At 33.9% G+C, this 15,768-nt stretch overlaps 1 protein-coding gene and 1 non-coding gene across 2 annotated transcripts; both read left to right on the forward strand.

Annotated features, from left to right (window-relative positions):
- The first annotated feature begins 222 nt into the window (after positions 1-222).
- On the forward strand, positions 223-3,379 carry LOC145604131 (protein FAR1-RELATED SEQUENCE 5-like). The gene is made up of 4 exons (XM_081660082.1): positions 223-355; positions 861-1,712; positions 2,048-2,514; positions 2,633-3,379. Exons 1-4 carry the CDS (start codon positions 223-225, stop codon positions 3,377-3,379), a joined length of 2,199 nt encoding a protein of 732 aa, XP_081516208.1.
- An 11,976-nt stretch (positions 3,380-15,355) lies between these two features.
- On the forward strand, positions 15,356-15,462 carry LOC145606370 (small nucleolar RNA R71). Its single transcript, XR_014105267.1, has one exon. It is a non-coding gene; the product is annotated as a small nucleolar RNA R71 (small nucleolar RNA).
- The last annotated feature ends 306 nt before the right edge of the window (positions 15,463-15,768 follow it).

The raw sequence follows: 15,768 nt of genomic DNA on the forward strand, positions 1-15,768 counted from the left end.
TATATTGTCCTGATTTATTAGAAAGAATTATTTGGCTGTTTGTCGAAGGATATCGTGTTAAAACTGCTAAAAGTTGGCAAAATTTTATACTGTACTTTGTATAAGTTACATGAAGCGTAGTTTTATTGAAATGGGAAGAAGGTATGATAGACTTGCTAACGTAGCGAGTAAAAAGGGGATGGCTGTGTGAGTGTGTGCCTACATGTTGTGGGGGTAATTAAAATGGCTTTGGTTATACTTGGCATTAAAAGCTTAGATCAATCTATCGCTCCTCTAAGATTTATTGTGCTTTTTATGAGAAGAGCAGAAATAGAAGAGAGTGGGAGTAGAAATCTTATTGGAACAAAGTCAGGAGGTAGTTAACCAGAGTAATAAGGACATTTCCTTTTTTCTTCAGTAAAGGGTGGCTAACCTTGCAGCTTTGAAATAGAACCTATCGTACAAGTGAATGTATCGTGAGCAGGAGCAGGATTCTGTATAGGCTGAACAATATTGCTCCCTGATTTTGCAGTAATTTGAAGGCCTTATTAATTGTTATAAACATAGCAAGATGAAGAATCCTGTAATATACGAAGTACAATTTATCAAACAGTAAAAATTTAGCTTCTAGATGGTTAATTACGAAAGTTGGTAGTATATAAGAAATGTTACACCAATTTTTGAGTATGTACCCCTGTACTAAATAACTTATTCTTTATGCATATGCTTAAGTGCATAACCTATATTTATAACACTATGCTCCCATGTTCTCATGCCTCTAGCTAGGTACTTGTTTGTGATTTTGTTCATGCTGTAATTGTGATTTTGGTTACAATTGTTACTAGAAAATGCTAAATATCTCTTATTCTACTAATGCACAGATACAAATCCAAAACCAATAGATACCACTGGTTTAGATATGGAAGGATCATTAGTTGGAGTGGAAAGAGACACTTATCAAGAAATTTATGACTTGTACAGTCTACATGCTTCTACAGTGGGATTTTCAATAAGAAAGCATACAATAAGGTACCGCTTACACACACGTATAGTCACAGAGAAATACTATGTGTGTTCTGCGGAAGGAAAAAGACATACTGCTGCAAAGAAGACAAATATGGTTCTAATGGTCGATGAAGATAACAAGGATTTAAAACAAAGAAAACCACGACAAGTCTCCATTACAAGAACTAACTGCAAGGCAAGCCTAAGAGCAAAAATGAATGATGATGGAAAATTTAAGGTGGTGTCACATGTGTTACAGCATAATCATGAACTAACAAGAAAGCAGTGGCATTATTTGCATCGATCTGAGAGAGAAGTAACAATAGAAAAGGCAGAAGCAATTAAAACAATGAAATCTGCTGGACTTTCAACAATAGACACATATAATTACATGTGTACAGAAGCTAATGGAGAAGAAAACTTGGGGCATAGTGTTGTAGATCACCTCAATTTCTGCTCAAGACTAAGAATGGAACAAATAGAGGCCGGAGATGCTCAGACATTAGTGAACATTCTGATCGAAGAACAAAAAGAAGATCCTAACTTCTATTTTAGAGTGAAATTCGACACAGAAGGTAGAATTTCCAACATTTTTTGGAGAGATGCAATGATGTTAGAGGATTACAAAATATACGGAGATGTTCTTGTATTTGATACAACATACAGAACAAATCGGTATAACCTTACATGTGCTCCTTTTGTTGGAATAGATAACCATTGGAAAAATTGTATGTTTGCATGTGCATTCATAGGCAATGAAAAAACAGAGTCGTTTGTGTGGTTGCTTGAAACCTTTAAAAAATCCATGGAGAATAAAATTCCAACCTCCATATTCACTAACCAAGACCAGGCTATGGCTCTTGCAATTGAGCAGGTACTACTTTTTCTATTTGAATTATCATATTCACTGATTCCAGTCTCATTTTGAGTCATTTTTGTGTTCATAACTTTTATGAATATAAGTATCACTTATGTGAGTATAAATGTTACTTTTGTGAGTAAAAATATCACTGTTGTGAGAATAAGTGTTCAAGTTTAGTGACATATCACATTCTGAATGCAGGTATTACAAGGCATAGGCTATGCATATGGCACTTAGAACAAAATGCAATAACACGCTTTGGAGCCCTTAAAAGAGATAATGAGTTCAAAAAAATATTCAACAAATGCTTGAAGGGATGTGTGACAGAATCAGAATTTGAAGAAAGATGGAAAGAAATGATACAAAAATTTGATTTGGTTAATAATGCATGGTACCAAAGGGTGTATGATCTAAAGGAAAAGTGGTGTCCAGCACTCAGTAAAGATTTCTTCTCGGCAGGAATTCTTTCATCACAAAGAAGTGAAAGTACGAACCATGCAGTAGGATTCAGAGCTAATAAATCAACAACACTGACAGAATTCTATGGCATCTTTGTAAGAACCATAAAAAGATGGAGAAGTGATGAGAAGTATAATGAGTTTACCTGCAGCAAATCAATAGCCTTTACTTCATTGCCACTATCCAGAATGCTAAAGCATGCTGCACAGGTACTTCTATTCCTTTATTACATATATCTAAGACCTGAAAACAAACAACATAAGCAAATATAAAAATGATACATGCAAAAGAACATGACTGGTAGTAAGTTATTGCTCTAATGTACAGGTTTACACATTGTCTCTGTTTAGAGACTTCGAAGAGGAATTTGGATACTCAATGGCGACCACAGTCCAAATTCTAGGGAGAACTGAAAAAAACATTATTCTTTATGAAGTATCTCTAGAAGAAAAGCCATGGTCTTCCCAACAGGTAAGTTACATACATGAGAGCCAAACTATATGGTGCACTTGCAAGAATTTCGAAGCTTCTGGTTGGCTATGCTATCACTGCCTCAGAATTTTACATCTACATTCTATTACAAGAATTCCAGAGAAGTACATTAGCAAAAGATGGACAAAGCTTGCAAAGTCTGAAGTATGGAATAGAATGGAAGAAAAGGATCCAAAACTCCCATATACACCATGGAGACATACAATGATGAGAAAATATTATAACTTAATCTTAAAGAGTCAAGAAAATGAAAAGGCAAGAGCATTTATGGAGGAAAACTTCAAAAGCTGTATGAAAATGGTGGAAGACTTACTTGCGGCTGATGCTTTTACAGAGGAGGTTGCTGCAAGTGATGACAATTCTAATGTGGCAGAGAGTGCTCAGAGTAACAATAATACTACTGCTTCTTCATCAACAAGTACAACCATACCCACTATATTAGACCCTAAGAGAGCTGTAACAAAGGGGAGAAGCAAGAGAGCAAAAGGAGCACTTGAAAAAGGGAAGAAATCAAAGCAAAAACCATTACCAGATCCAAATTCAGAGTTTGGATCGAAGACACCTAATGTGCGACTTTTTTGAACTTGTAGTGAGTTTGGATGAAACACAATTGCAAACTTTTTTGTAGTGAGTTTATTTTTGTTTTATGCTACTATTGACTTTCATACAGAATATTTTGTAGTGAGTTTATTTTTGTGATATGGAATTGCTCATGAATTATGAACATTTATATAATGTTACACAGATACTTGAAAAAGTAATGCATATACTCGCAAAAGTGATGCATATACTGGCAAAAGTGATGAATTTACTAACAAAAGTGACACTAACACTTACAAAAGTGATGCATTTACAGAAAAGTAACACTAATACTCGCAAAAGTAACAATAATACTCACAAAAGTGATGCATCTGCTCACGAAAGTGATACTTTTTACTCACAAAAGAAATATGTCACTCACAAAAGTGATATTTATATTCACAAAAGTGACAATAATAATCACAAAAGTGTCCGTTTTTAAAACGAATAAAATGGTAATATATATATATATATATATATATATATATATGATAAACTTTTAATTTTCATTTAAATCAACAATATTTCTGAATGATGATATATGATACACTTATAAAATTATAATCAGAAATATAAATAAATAAAAATAAGAACAATATATTACCAACATTTAATCATATATATATATATATATATATATATATATATATATATATATATATATATATATATATATATATATATATATATATATATATATAATAAAATTTGTACAAACATTTTGAAAATATAAACACTAGTTTAAGTGTCAATATTTATCACTAGTTTCAACTTCCAAAAGTAGTTAACTAATGACAACTTCCAAAAGTAGTTAACTAATAACAACTTCCAAAATTAGCTAAAATTTAGAAGGAGTGTACTTTTGTGTAGCCTTTGTAGTCCGTTTTGCTTTCGGAGCAGTGTCAACGGCAGGAGCAGTTTCAGATTTCTTCTTTTTCTTCTCCGCTGCTGAAGCCTTCCTCCTTTCTTCAATTTCAGCAACATACGCAAGATCGCTCTTCTTCTCATTAAATTTTTCAACTTCTGCTAAGACTTCAGATCTTGATTCGTTCATGTCACACAACGCAAGTTTCGCACAAATCTTAGCACGTAAAAATTTCCTCCCAGCAACCTCACAACAAGAAAATAAAAGTCGCATTAATATGTATAAAACATTATCATAAACAATAACAAATGAATTAATTCAGATCAGTTTCAAGATCACTCACTGTTCTAAGTTCATCTACAGAAAACGATGTATCACCAACAAAATGCTCCATATGACACATCATAAACACACCACAGTCATTATTATCAACCTTACTCTTCCGCCACACTAAATCGGCAATTTTGAACTTGTAAAAAGGGACTTTTTCACTCTTTGGATGATTTCTTCGTGCAAGAAAATCACCAAATTCAGAACACTGAAAAAAAACAGAATATTGAAAACAACAAAAAAATCAGATTAAAATAGAAACATGCTTTAAAATAGACAATAACATACCAGATAAAAAGTCAAATTTTGAAAATATGTAATCGTCTCATCACTCCAAATGATATTATCAACATAATGAACCAATTCATTGCCATGATCAATCACAAACAGCACATAATGTTCATCAACAAGAACAGGAAAATAAACCTGAAAAAATAGAACAAAAGTAAGCATAAAGCACAACCATCAAACAATTAATATATATAAAAAAAAAATTAAGATATATACCAAGTCTGCACCAATAACATCAAAACCAGAATTTTCATATGTAACCCATTCATCCCAAATTTCGTGCAAATCGGAGACAGCAGAACTAGCAGAACTATCTTCGTTCCCCTCCGATACATGCAAAAAAGTAAACTAAAAGGAAAAAATAAATAAATGAAAAGTGTAAGAAAACAAATAACTCAAAACAGAAAGTTGCTTACACTTTGCCTCGCACCAAAAAAAAATCTGTGAGGACCACAAGTATCATAAAAACACGATTCATTTAGATAAATGCAATAGCAATCAACTACTGACCAACGAACCAAATTAGGATGCACCAAAGACACCATATCCTCTCTTGGAATGAGAAAATGCAATCCATAAGTAACAAGATTCTCACTGCAAGGTCAAACAATATTATTAATATCAAAAGAAAAAGAAAAAGAAAAAAAAAAGTTTCAAAAAATATGACATTTAAAAAAGAACTTACTTATTATTAAATAAGTGATCCACCAGACAATAATCAAGAGCTTCTAAATATAATCGAGGTAATTTTTCACTAAAAGCACGAGAATTACTTTTCATAAATGGCGTAACAAACACTACACTCTGACCACCAATTTCACCACAGTCCAAAGAACACAAACTTTTATTTGTTCTCATGACTGGACCACCTCTGCCACCACCATCTCCACCACCACCACCTCCACCTCCACCACCACCACCACCACCACCACCACCGCCACCATCTCCACCACCTCCACCATCTCCATCATCTTGTAGGGTAGACTTTGATGAAGTACTTGCATCAACTTTAAACAACTCGTCCACTGACTTCATTTTTATAAACTCATCAATTAAGCCATCAAGAAGCTTATGATAATACGGGTTAGACAAAAGTTGTGTTTGAGACAACTCAATAGAATCAGCATCCAAAGAAACAGAATGTTCAACAAAACGACTATGCACCAACCGTTGCAAAGTACTAAAACAATTGGAATTCACAAATGAAAACAGCTCCATGTTCCTTTTCATAAAAAGAAACGCCTCATGCAAATCCTACACGTTAATAAACAATTATATCAGAATAGAACAAAAAAAAATTAATTAAAAATTAAATGCTAAGTTTTGTTGAAGAATGGTGATTCATTCCTTAGAAAAAAGCAAAACAATGCTGAACCGAAAGGCATCAAGAAGACATATTGATAAGTCAACAAGACACTCTCAAATCGATAAGATGGTGAAATTCTTCGACACTGAGTTCGATCCAGCAGCTCAGACTGCACCAAAATGGAGCATCTATAAAGTTCCACACGATGACTACCATCTGGCAGAAATTGTCCTTACTGACCGATGCTTCATTCTTGAGCTATTTATACGATCTCATATCCGACAGTACATTAAAACTAAAATGCAAGATAGAGTTCTGCCAAAAAAAAAAAAAAAAAAAAAAAGAAAAAGAAAAAGAAAGAACATACATCAGTTACAGCACTTTTGATCTCAGAATCAGTTAATACTCCTTCAGGCAAGTTGAAAGTCACACATCTTCTACCATCATCAATAGGAGCTGCACCAACTTCACCCTTACTTAAGTTGTTAACATTTGAATCAACACCCTTAGCAGAAACTGGATAAGTCAATTTATTCAAAACCCCCTGACCAAATCCACCGGCCTTCAACTCCAAGGACACCCTGCTTCTCACTTTTTTATCTGTCCAGTGTTGGATAAGAGGAATAGTGGAGTTCTCTACTACACCTTGGAAATTCAAACGATGAAAATACATAATCTTAAGCAACAACAAACATCCACTAATACTATCTTTGGCCTCAGAATTTTTGTAACTAACAACAAAATTCATCAACTTTCTCAAAACAAATGAACACCAATCAAGATTTTTAATCTGATCAACATCATCCACAGCATTAACTAACCTAAAATTAACCGTCCTATTAGCGGTAGGAACAAGCATACTACTAAGAGCATGCATAACAAATAACCTCTTAAATTCATCACCTCCATTCACCAACTCCTTGATCCTAGTTTCTAATCTAGCCAAAGGTATCAACTCCTTAACACCAACATCAAAAGCAGCTCTCCATTTATTTTTCAACGCACTATCATCTTGAGATTGACCTTTGTAACTACCCTTCATTTCAGGAACCTCACGACCTTCTACCTTAGGCAAACCAAAAACATCACACACATCATCCTTAGTCACAACAAACTCCTTACCTTCAGCCACACAAAACATACAAGTATATCCATTAAAACTCTCAACAAGCCAAGGAAGTATACTTCCAACCATACTCTCCACACATAAAGATAACAAACCACCAAATCCAACCTCTTCTACATGTTTTTTTTGAGTCGGAGAAAGCCCACTTACAACCTTAACTAATGAAGAAGGTCTACAACGACAAGTAATTTTCCTATCAGGCCTGAAAAAACAAAAAAAAAAAAATTATTATAACATACTTATATACTGAAATTTAAATCATCATATAAAATTAAACATGAATTATGAACATTTATACAAATTTTTATACTTATTCTCACAAAAGTGACAATCATAATCACAAAAAATGATACTCATGACACTCATTAAAGGGATATAATACTAAAAAAAAGTGATTACTATAAAACTTCACAAAATGATACTTGCACTCACAAAAGTAACATTGATACATACAAAAGTGAAAGATATACTCACAAAAGTAACACTTAATATATTGACACAAAAATCACATAAAAACATAATTAATCAAAGTTACCTATACTCTTACAAAAGTCACAATTCCATTCACAAAAGTATAGCAAATATACAATATTCTAAAACATAAAATCTTACCCGTCATCCTCTTTTTCATGCCTCTTCCTTTTATTTCCCTTGGATGTACTTCCTTCACCTTTCAACTTCTTTTTTCCTCCTGCATCCATTTTATTTACTGTTTTCTCAGCTCTACTATAACGAAAACCTTTGATAGATCCTACCAATTAATAAAAAAAAAAAAAACATCACAACAGAAATTTTTTTAATCTGGCATAATACAATTAGTAAGACACACTAATGTGTATAGACACACAAAAATTAGGGAGAGTGCTTCAAAGAAAATAGCTATAAGTTAAGTAATGCTAATCCGGCTGAGAGAAAGGTTTCAGGTTAAATAATGGATGTGTCAGGGGATGTAGAGTGGGGAGAGATACCCAACATAAACTCTATAACAAAGAAGCCATATTATATGGATACACTTACTAATATTTCACTCTAAAGTCTGAGATGTGAACACAATAAGGGAGTTCATGGGCCATGACTCTTGAATCTGTGTTTCATCGCAATATATGCTACTCTTCACAATCTATACGAGTAGCTCAAAATGATTAAGGTTGTCTACTACCAAATCAGTAAATAGCCTACAAGATAGCTCAAAAGGCTAAATAGCTAGCAACACAGCAACATAAGAGTACTAACGAGTCCTCACATTTCAACATGATTCTTCAAGCCCTCACAATAAATGACTAATTGTACTACTATGAACATGCAGTTTTTCATTTGGACATTTTTACAAACACCTAGTAGGCAATTCTCAAAATAAACCTAATCTAAGCAAAAACAAGTGATTAAAACGCACAATCAAACAAACATAGCACAGACTGAACAAAAAAAAATGCGAAAAGGAGAACAAATACTAACCTAGAGCAACATTATCATCACCAGAAACCAAACTCTTCTTCTTCACCATTGCAAAAACTACAAAAAATCCAAAACAACGAAAACCTAAAAATCAAAACACTTAAAACTATATAAAATGAAATAAAATTGAGTAAACAAACCTGCAATCAGCAACATTCAACTTCAAAGTTAAGAAATTAAAGATCGAAGAGAGAGAAATTGAAGTAGCAACAACGAATTTCTGCAAATCGCCAAAAGCAAGAGAAGAAGAGAATTAGAAGAGAGAGAAAAAGATCAGAGAAAGAGAAGCAAAATGGAGAGGAAAGAGAAAATAAGAAAGTTTTTTTGTTCTTTTTTCTTTTACACGTGTGAGCCCAAATTGGGCAACCCAATTTGCACTTCCTTGTTGTGATTTTCAGTAAGTGAAAACCCGGTTTTATTAAAAGTTTGTCCACAGTAAATATAAGATGGCAAAAAGTACTACTACATGTCTACATGCATTATAATACATAAAAAGTACTATTAAGACAACTTATACTTTAATGGTACATTACACATGCATAATAGTACATAAAAAAAATGTACCATATTAAACTATTAAGAGAGAAACATAAAAAAAAAAAAAAAAAAAAAAAAAATCCCAAAATACCCTCCTATATGCATGCGAAAAAAATAGGCACTATGCGCCTAGATGCACTCGGTTAATTATATTTTGGAGTTAGTTCTCACCACATGGGGCATTGGTGTTTAAAATATAGGAGGGTAATCATGTAATTTCTCCACTATATTTTCAAGAGATTAATTTATTAGGGTCATGATTTTCAAAGTTGCGCCAAAAGGAAGAGAGAGGGACATGTAGAAGAGAGAGGAAGAAAAAGAAGAATAACAAATTAAAAACAATTACAGAATTGAGTCCAATTGACAAAGAAAAGAGAAAAACTATGACGGCGGAGAGATAGAGAATCACTTAGGTTTGACAGATAAATCTAAAGTATTATATATATATATATATATATATATATATATATATATATATAGCCAAGACGTTATTAATATGGTTTCAAATAAAAAATACATTATTGATATTATCGGGGATTTTCTAAATGATACCATTGAACTATTGGCTTTTCCAAATGGCATCCTTATTCTATCTTATTTATAATTAGTGCCATTCAATTTTTATTAGAATCAAAATAGTAAACTTGTTATTAAATGTTAAGTATAGGTTAGGTTAGTTTGTTTTTCCTCTAAAAAAAGAAAGGGTTAGGTTAGTTTGCTAGTATAATAAGATAAGGGTACCATTTGTAAAAAACCAAAAGTTTAAGTTTACCATTTGAAAAAGCCAATAATTCAATGGTAGCATTGGGAAAAGAACCAAGTGGAAGCAAAAGAAGGAAAGAAGTCAAGTGCATCCCAAGGGAAGGTTGCACATCCGTACAACAGAGTTCAGAAGCAACTACCAACTCTTCGTCTAGGTTGCACGTACGTGCCACACCTTGGCACATCCGTGCCAATGTGCTTCCTGGAAGGCAGGCACTAGCTACTACCTCCATTTTGCCCCTGCACGGACATGTCAGCTTATAGGTTATGAAATACATCGGTCCATATGAAATACTACAAAGAATAGGCAAAGTAGCTTATAGGTTAGCATTACCTATGGAGCTTAGTAAAGTACATGACGTATTTCATGTGTCCCAATTGAGAAGGTACATCCCCGATAAATCCCATGTGCTTGAACCCGAAACCATCGAGTTAGATCAAAGTTTAACCTATGAAGAGAGACCTGTCAAGATTCTTGACGGTAAAGTGCGTAGTACACGCAACAAGAATGTTAAGATTGTGAAAGTACTTTGGTCTAACCAAGAATATGAGGAAGCCACTTGGGAGGCAGAGGAGGAAATGAAAAAGAAATACCCAGAATTGTTTCAGGTTTGTAGAGTTACGGGGGCTTAACTCGTTTTCTTTAAGGGGGGTAGAATGCGGTAGAATTTCGCGCTTTTTCCCTATATTTCAGTTATTTTTGTGCTATTTGGACGAATTTGAACAAGTATTTTGAGTATTTATGCTCTCAAAGAGACATAAAAGAGTAAATGAGTGACAAAAAGTACAACAATATTATACATAATAAGGAAAAAGGTTTGAATTTCGTTCCCCAAGTTTCGGGACGAAACTTTATTTAAGGGGGGTAGACTGTAATACCCCGTATTTTTACACGTATTTTATTCAAAGTATGTATTTTATAAAGTATTTAAATAGTTGTAATTATTTTAATTAAAGTATTTTAATTAATATTATTATAAAAGGAAAGTTTATTTAATTATTTTAATTATAAAAGTTGGGGTTTTATTTTAAGAAAGTTTAATTTTAACAAGTTTTATTAGGGAAGGGTTTAGGAAAATCTAAAAGAGGAAAGTTTATGGAAGAGGGTTAGTAGAGAAGGAGTATAAATATCCCACTTGTGAGGCAAATCAACTTTGCCCAGAGTGGAGAAAACCCAAAGTAAACTTTTCTATCTCTCCTCCTTATTTTTCTTTCTTTTTCTTTTCCCCTTCCCCTTATTTTTTTCGGCTGCTCTCTTTTCCCCCACCGCTGCCAGCCACCGGCAGCTGGTGCCGCCGCCGGCAGCAGGTGGCCGTCGTTGCCAGCAGCCGGCAGCCGGTGGCTGCCATTTCCTCCTCCCCCTTTTTGTTCCCCTTTTTCGAACCATATATATATATATAAACTTAGCTTTCCTATTCTAATTTAATCTATGCTTAGATCTAATTGTAATTAATGAGTTTTGGAATTTAATTTGGATATTTGAATGTTGTAACTATGCTAATTAATTTTCAGCTGTGGTTTTAATTTAAAAAGCCTCAATTTTTGAAACCCTAGGTTCTTGATTTATGAATTCATGAAAGAATATGATGTATTAATGTTTAGATCTTCAATTAAAGTGTTTTAAGACTAAATTACAGCAAGTTTTAATTAAAAATAAAGTGCTGGAATTTTATGTAGAGCACTTAATATTATGTTTTTGAAGGGAATTTAAATTACCCATTAAGTGGGACTTATTTATGATGTTTTAAACATAATTTCAGCTTACTCTAATTATTTTAAGAGGGGTTTTAAAATAGTATATATTGCTGGAAATTTGTTTAGAGTGGATTTTAATAATCTATTATAATTTTAATGTGTAGGAGACTTCGAAGTGAGCAATTTTCACTAGTCGTGGCGATTTTAAGATCGTATTCAAGGTACGTTCGCGTACTTAGCATAGTTATGTTGATGTAGTAGCATGCTAAATGTGTTTGATTGATTATAAATAATATCATGCTAGGTTTGGAATGGAAATTTGTGATTTGGATGTTATCAGTGATTTAATTGAGAATCATGATTTATTTGTGATGAATTATTGAATAAAAATTTATAGTTTGGAATATTATTTATGAACAACATGTTTATTTATGGCATGATAGAGAGCACGTTTAATCAAACTAATTGTTTAATTATGTTTGAAATATTGAAAAGGAATTTTATTATGGTTCATATAATTTTTATTGATGCTTTAAGCATGAGGAAGGAGCTATATAAGTGTCTATGTACACAAGGAATAAAAAGTACGTTGGTGCCTTTGTGCACTTAAGGTGTTTTTAACACCGAGGGATAGGATTTTTGGTGTTTTATGCGTTTAAGGTGTCTTTGACACTGAGGTAGAATTAAAAAAGGTTCAACATTAAATATTATGTGGTCGTTAAATATTCAAGAATTAAATTGGTATGTTTGATTGATTGAATTATTATTGTTGATTGATTTATTATGCTTTGAGAGTCATCACCAAGTACAATAACATGTAAATAACGTAAAGTGAAAGAGATTACGCACCAAAACTTTTGGAACGTATATACCTTGAGTATGAAAAATGGGGGGAGTTATGGGGTTTTATATTTAACCATAACTTCTAATGGAGTACAGGACGTTGTACATTCCTTTTTATTTATTATTATGCGCAGGAATTCCGCCACATTTGAGTGGTTTTGTCGTTGGCACGGTTAGCTCCCGCGTCAGTTAACCTCAATTTATTTGGGGGAGGTATAGTTGGAAACCCGTTCGATGCGTAATCATCGCTAAATGGATTATTTAGTGTCTAGTTAAAGTGTCTTGTTGATTGTTGTGTGTGCTTGTAAACAGGTGCAATGAGGTAAGTGTGTGATGATAGGAGAAAGCATGTTAGTGTGTTTAATTACGCTTATGTACTCAGCTTTGCTGATTGTGTGTGTTGTGTGTGTTTGGCCATGTCTTTATCTTGGCCCTATGATGATCCATTTTTAATGGAGAGTAGTGGGGGCAAGTAGAGATACACTTTTCAGGTATTGAAGCATGTTCATGACAGGGCATGAGTGAAGAGTGAATCATGCTAGCTTCCATTAGGTTACGATGTGTTTTATGCTTTGATTATTGATGATGCTTATTTTATGGACTAACACAAAAGTTTGGTTTGATTCGGTTTTGAATAAGGGCCTTAAATGGTTCCAAGTTGTAGTGGATTTTATTTGACTTTGGTTTTGTTGGTTTTCAACCTTACTTTCGTTGGTTTGGCTTTTGAAATGACTTATTTAAATAGTCTTTAATTAATAAGTCTTCCACTGTGTATCTTTGATAGTTGCCTTAGCCGTTTTCACGGTGACGGTAATGTCTTAGATATTCCTAAAACGTATTTTAAAAAGGGTAAAGTGTGTATTTAAAGGAAAGGAATTTCTAGGGTGTTACACTGTTCACCTTGCTCCTCATCCTCATCATCAAAACCTAGCCCTTCACAATATAGAGCTTGTTCTATTCATCTACTTCTTCCTTCCATGTCTTCTTTCTACATGTAGAAGATGCAACACAAGATACCGCTACCAAGGGATCCTTAACAAGAGCTTGGGGCTCATTAGAACAATTATTTTTTACCACATCAATGATAAAACACTTCTCCTCTATCATGGGGCTTGTGGGGGCATTATTCAAGTTAAAAATAATATTATCATCCCCTACTGAAAGTGTCAATTTACCACCTTGTACATCTATAATTGCTCCCGCAGTATTAAGGAATGGTCTACCCAAAATAATATGAGTTTGCAAATCCTCATCCATGTCATGAACAACAAAGTCAACAGGTATATAAAATTTACCTACTGTAACAGGCACATCCTCTAAGACACCTAAAGGGTATTTAAAATATGATCGTCCATTTGCAGAGTAATATTAGTAGATTTTAATTCACCCATATTAAGCTTAGAACACACAGACAATGGCATAACACTAACACTAGCACCCAGATCACATAATGCACTATCAATCTTAAGATTGCCAATATGACAAAGGATAGAAAAACTACCCGGATTTTTTAGTTTAGGTGGAGAATTATTTTGTAGTATGGTACTACATTCTGCAGTGAAAGAGATAGTCTCTACCTCACCAATAGATCTTTTTTTAGTCAATATTTCTTTCATAAATTTTGCATATGCAGGAATCTGTGTAATTCACTCTGTAAAGGGAACTGTTACTTGCAAATCTTTCACCATCTCCAGGAACTTACCAAGCTGCTTATCCTCTTTAGTTTTCAAATGTCGATTGGGGAATGGTAGTTTGATAGTTGGTTGTTGAACTTAAGTTACAACCTTCCCTGGAGTTTTACCCTACAATGCAACATCAGAAATATTAGTACTATCATGTAGCCCTACAGGGCTAGGATTAATATCCTTTGGTATAAAGGAATCAGGATTAGCAATTTCTGTTAAAATAGGTTCATCATCTTTGGGCATAGGAGGCCCATCATAGTGTGAACCACTCCTGAGGGTAATTGCAAACGCCTGATCTATGGGTAGTACTGGTTGGGATGGTAAGGTTCCCTGCGAGTGGACCTGAATAGCAGCGGCTAATTGTGCAATTTGAATATCTATGACTTTATTGTGGGCTACAATTGAGTCAATTTGTGAGTCCCTACTCTCCATATGCTTTTGCATACTAGTTAACGTCGCTCTAATTTCTGATAAGGCTGGGTCAGAAGGTGGTGGAGGAGTTTGTGGTTGGTTTTTCTGGCCAGCATTGGGATGGTAATATTTCTGTTGTGGTGGTGGTCCTTGTTGTTGTGATTGTTGTGGAGGTGGAGGTGGGGAATTTTGCACATTAGTACTCCGGTAGGAAAGATAAGGATGGTTCTGATACCCAAGATTATAGGTATTGGAGTATGGGTTATTTTGCTTGATGGATTGAAAAGCATTAACCTGCTCTATGAAACTCCTACACTCATGTTCCCAATGACATACAATTCCTCAATTTTCACAGAAAGCATCATTAGCATTATTACCAATTGAAGAAACATTAGCTACATTAGAATTAGCAGTACTAAGGTTATCCAATTTTTGACAAATAGAAGTTAGTTGAGCTTGCAAAAAGCATACAGAATCAACGTGGTATTTTCCCTTGTTTGCAAAACCTCTAGGATTCCCATATTGGGAATTGTGGATTGCCATATCTTCGATAACCTGACCTGCATCATCAACATTAAGATTCATAAACCTCCCATTAGCTGCAGAATCCAAAATTGTTCTAGAGAAATTTCCAATCCCATTGTAGAAAGCTTGAATCAATTGCCACCGTGCTAGATTATGATGGGGGCACTCTCTCTGCAGATCTTTAAATCTTTCCCAAGCATCATAAAATGTTTCATCTGGCTCTTGGAAAAAATTTTGAATTGCACTTCTCAATAAAGTTGTTCTCTCTGTAGGGTAATATTTATTATAAAAATTTAAAACAAGAATCTCCTAGTTGGTAGTGCCAAGTGCAATTCTATTCAAACCATTAAACCACAATTTAGCTTTTCCACTTAAAGAGAAAGGAAAAAGAATTATCCCTGATTTGGTCTTGTGTGACCCCAGCTTGCCTTTTAGTGTTGCAATATTGACATTAGTCGGCAATATGAAGATTTGGGTCTTCACCCTTAGCTCCACTAAATTGCTTCCTTTCTATCATCGTGATGAACTGGGGTTTGATCTTGAACTATACTCCCTCGAATC

Source organism: Chenopodium album, chromosome 22 (assembly GCF_948465745.1).
Source record: "Chenopodium album chromosome 22, dcCheAlbu1.1, whole genome shotgun sequence".
In the NCBI taxonomy this organism is placed as follows: domain Eukaryota; kingdom Viridiplantae; phylum Streptophyta; class Magnoliopsida; order Caryophyllales; family Amaranthaceae; genus Chenopodium; species Chenopodium album.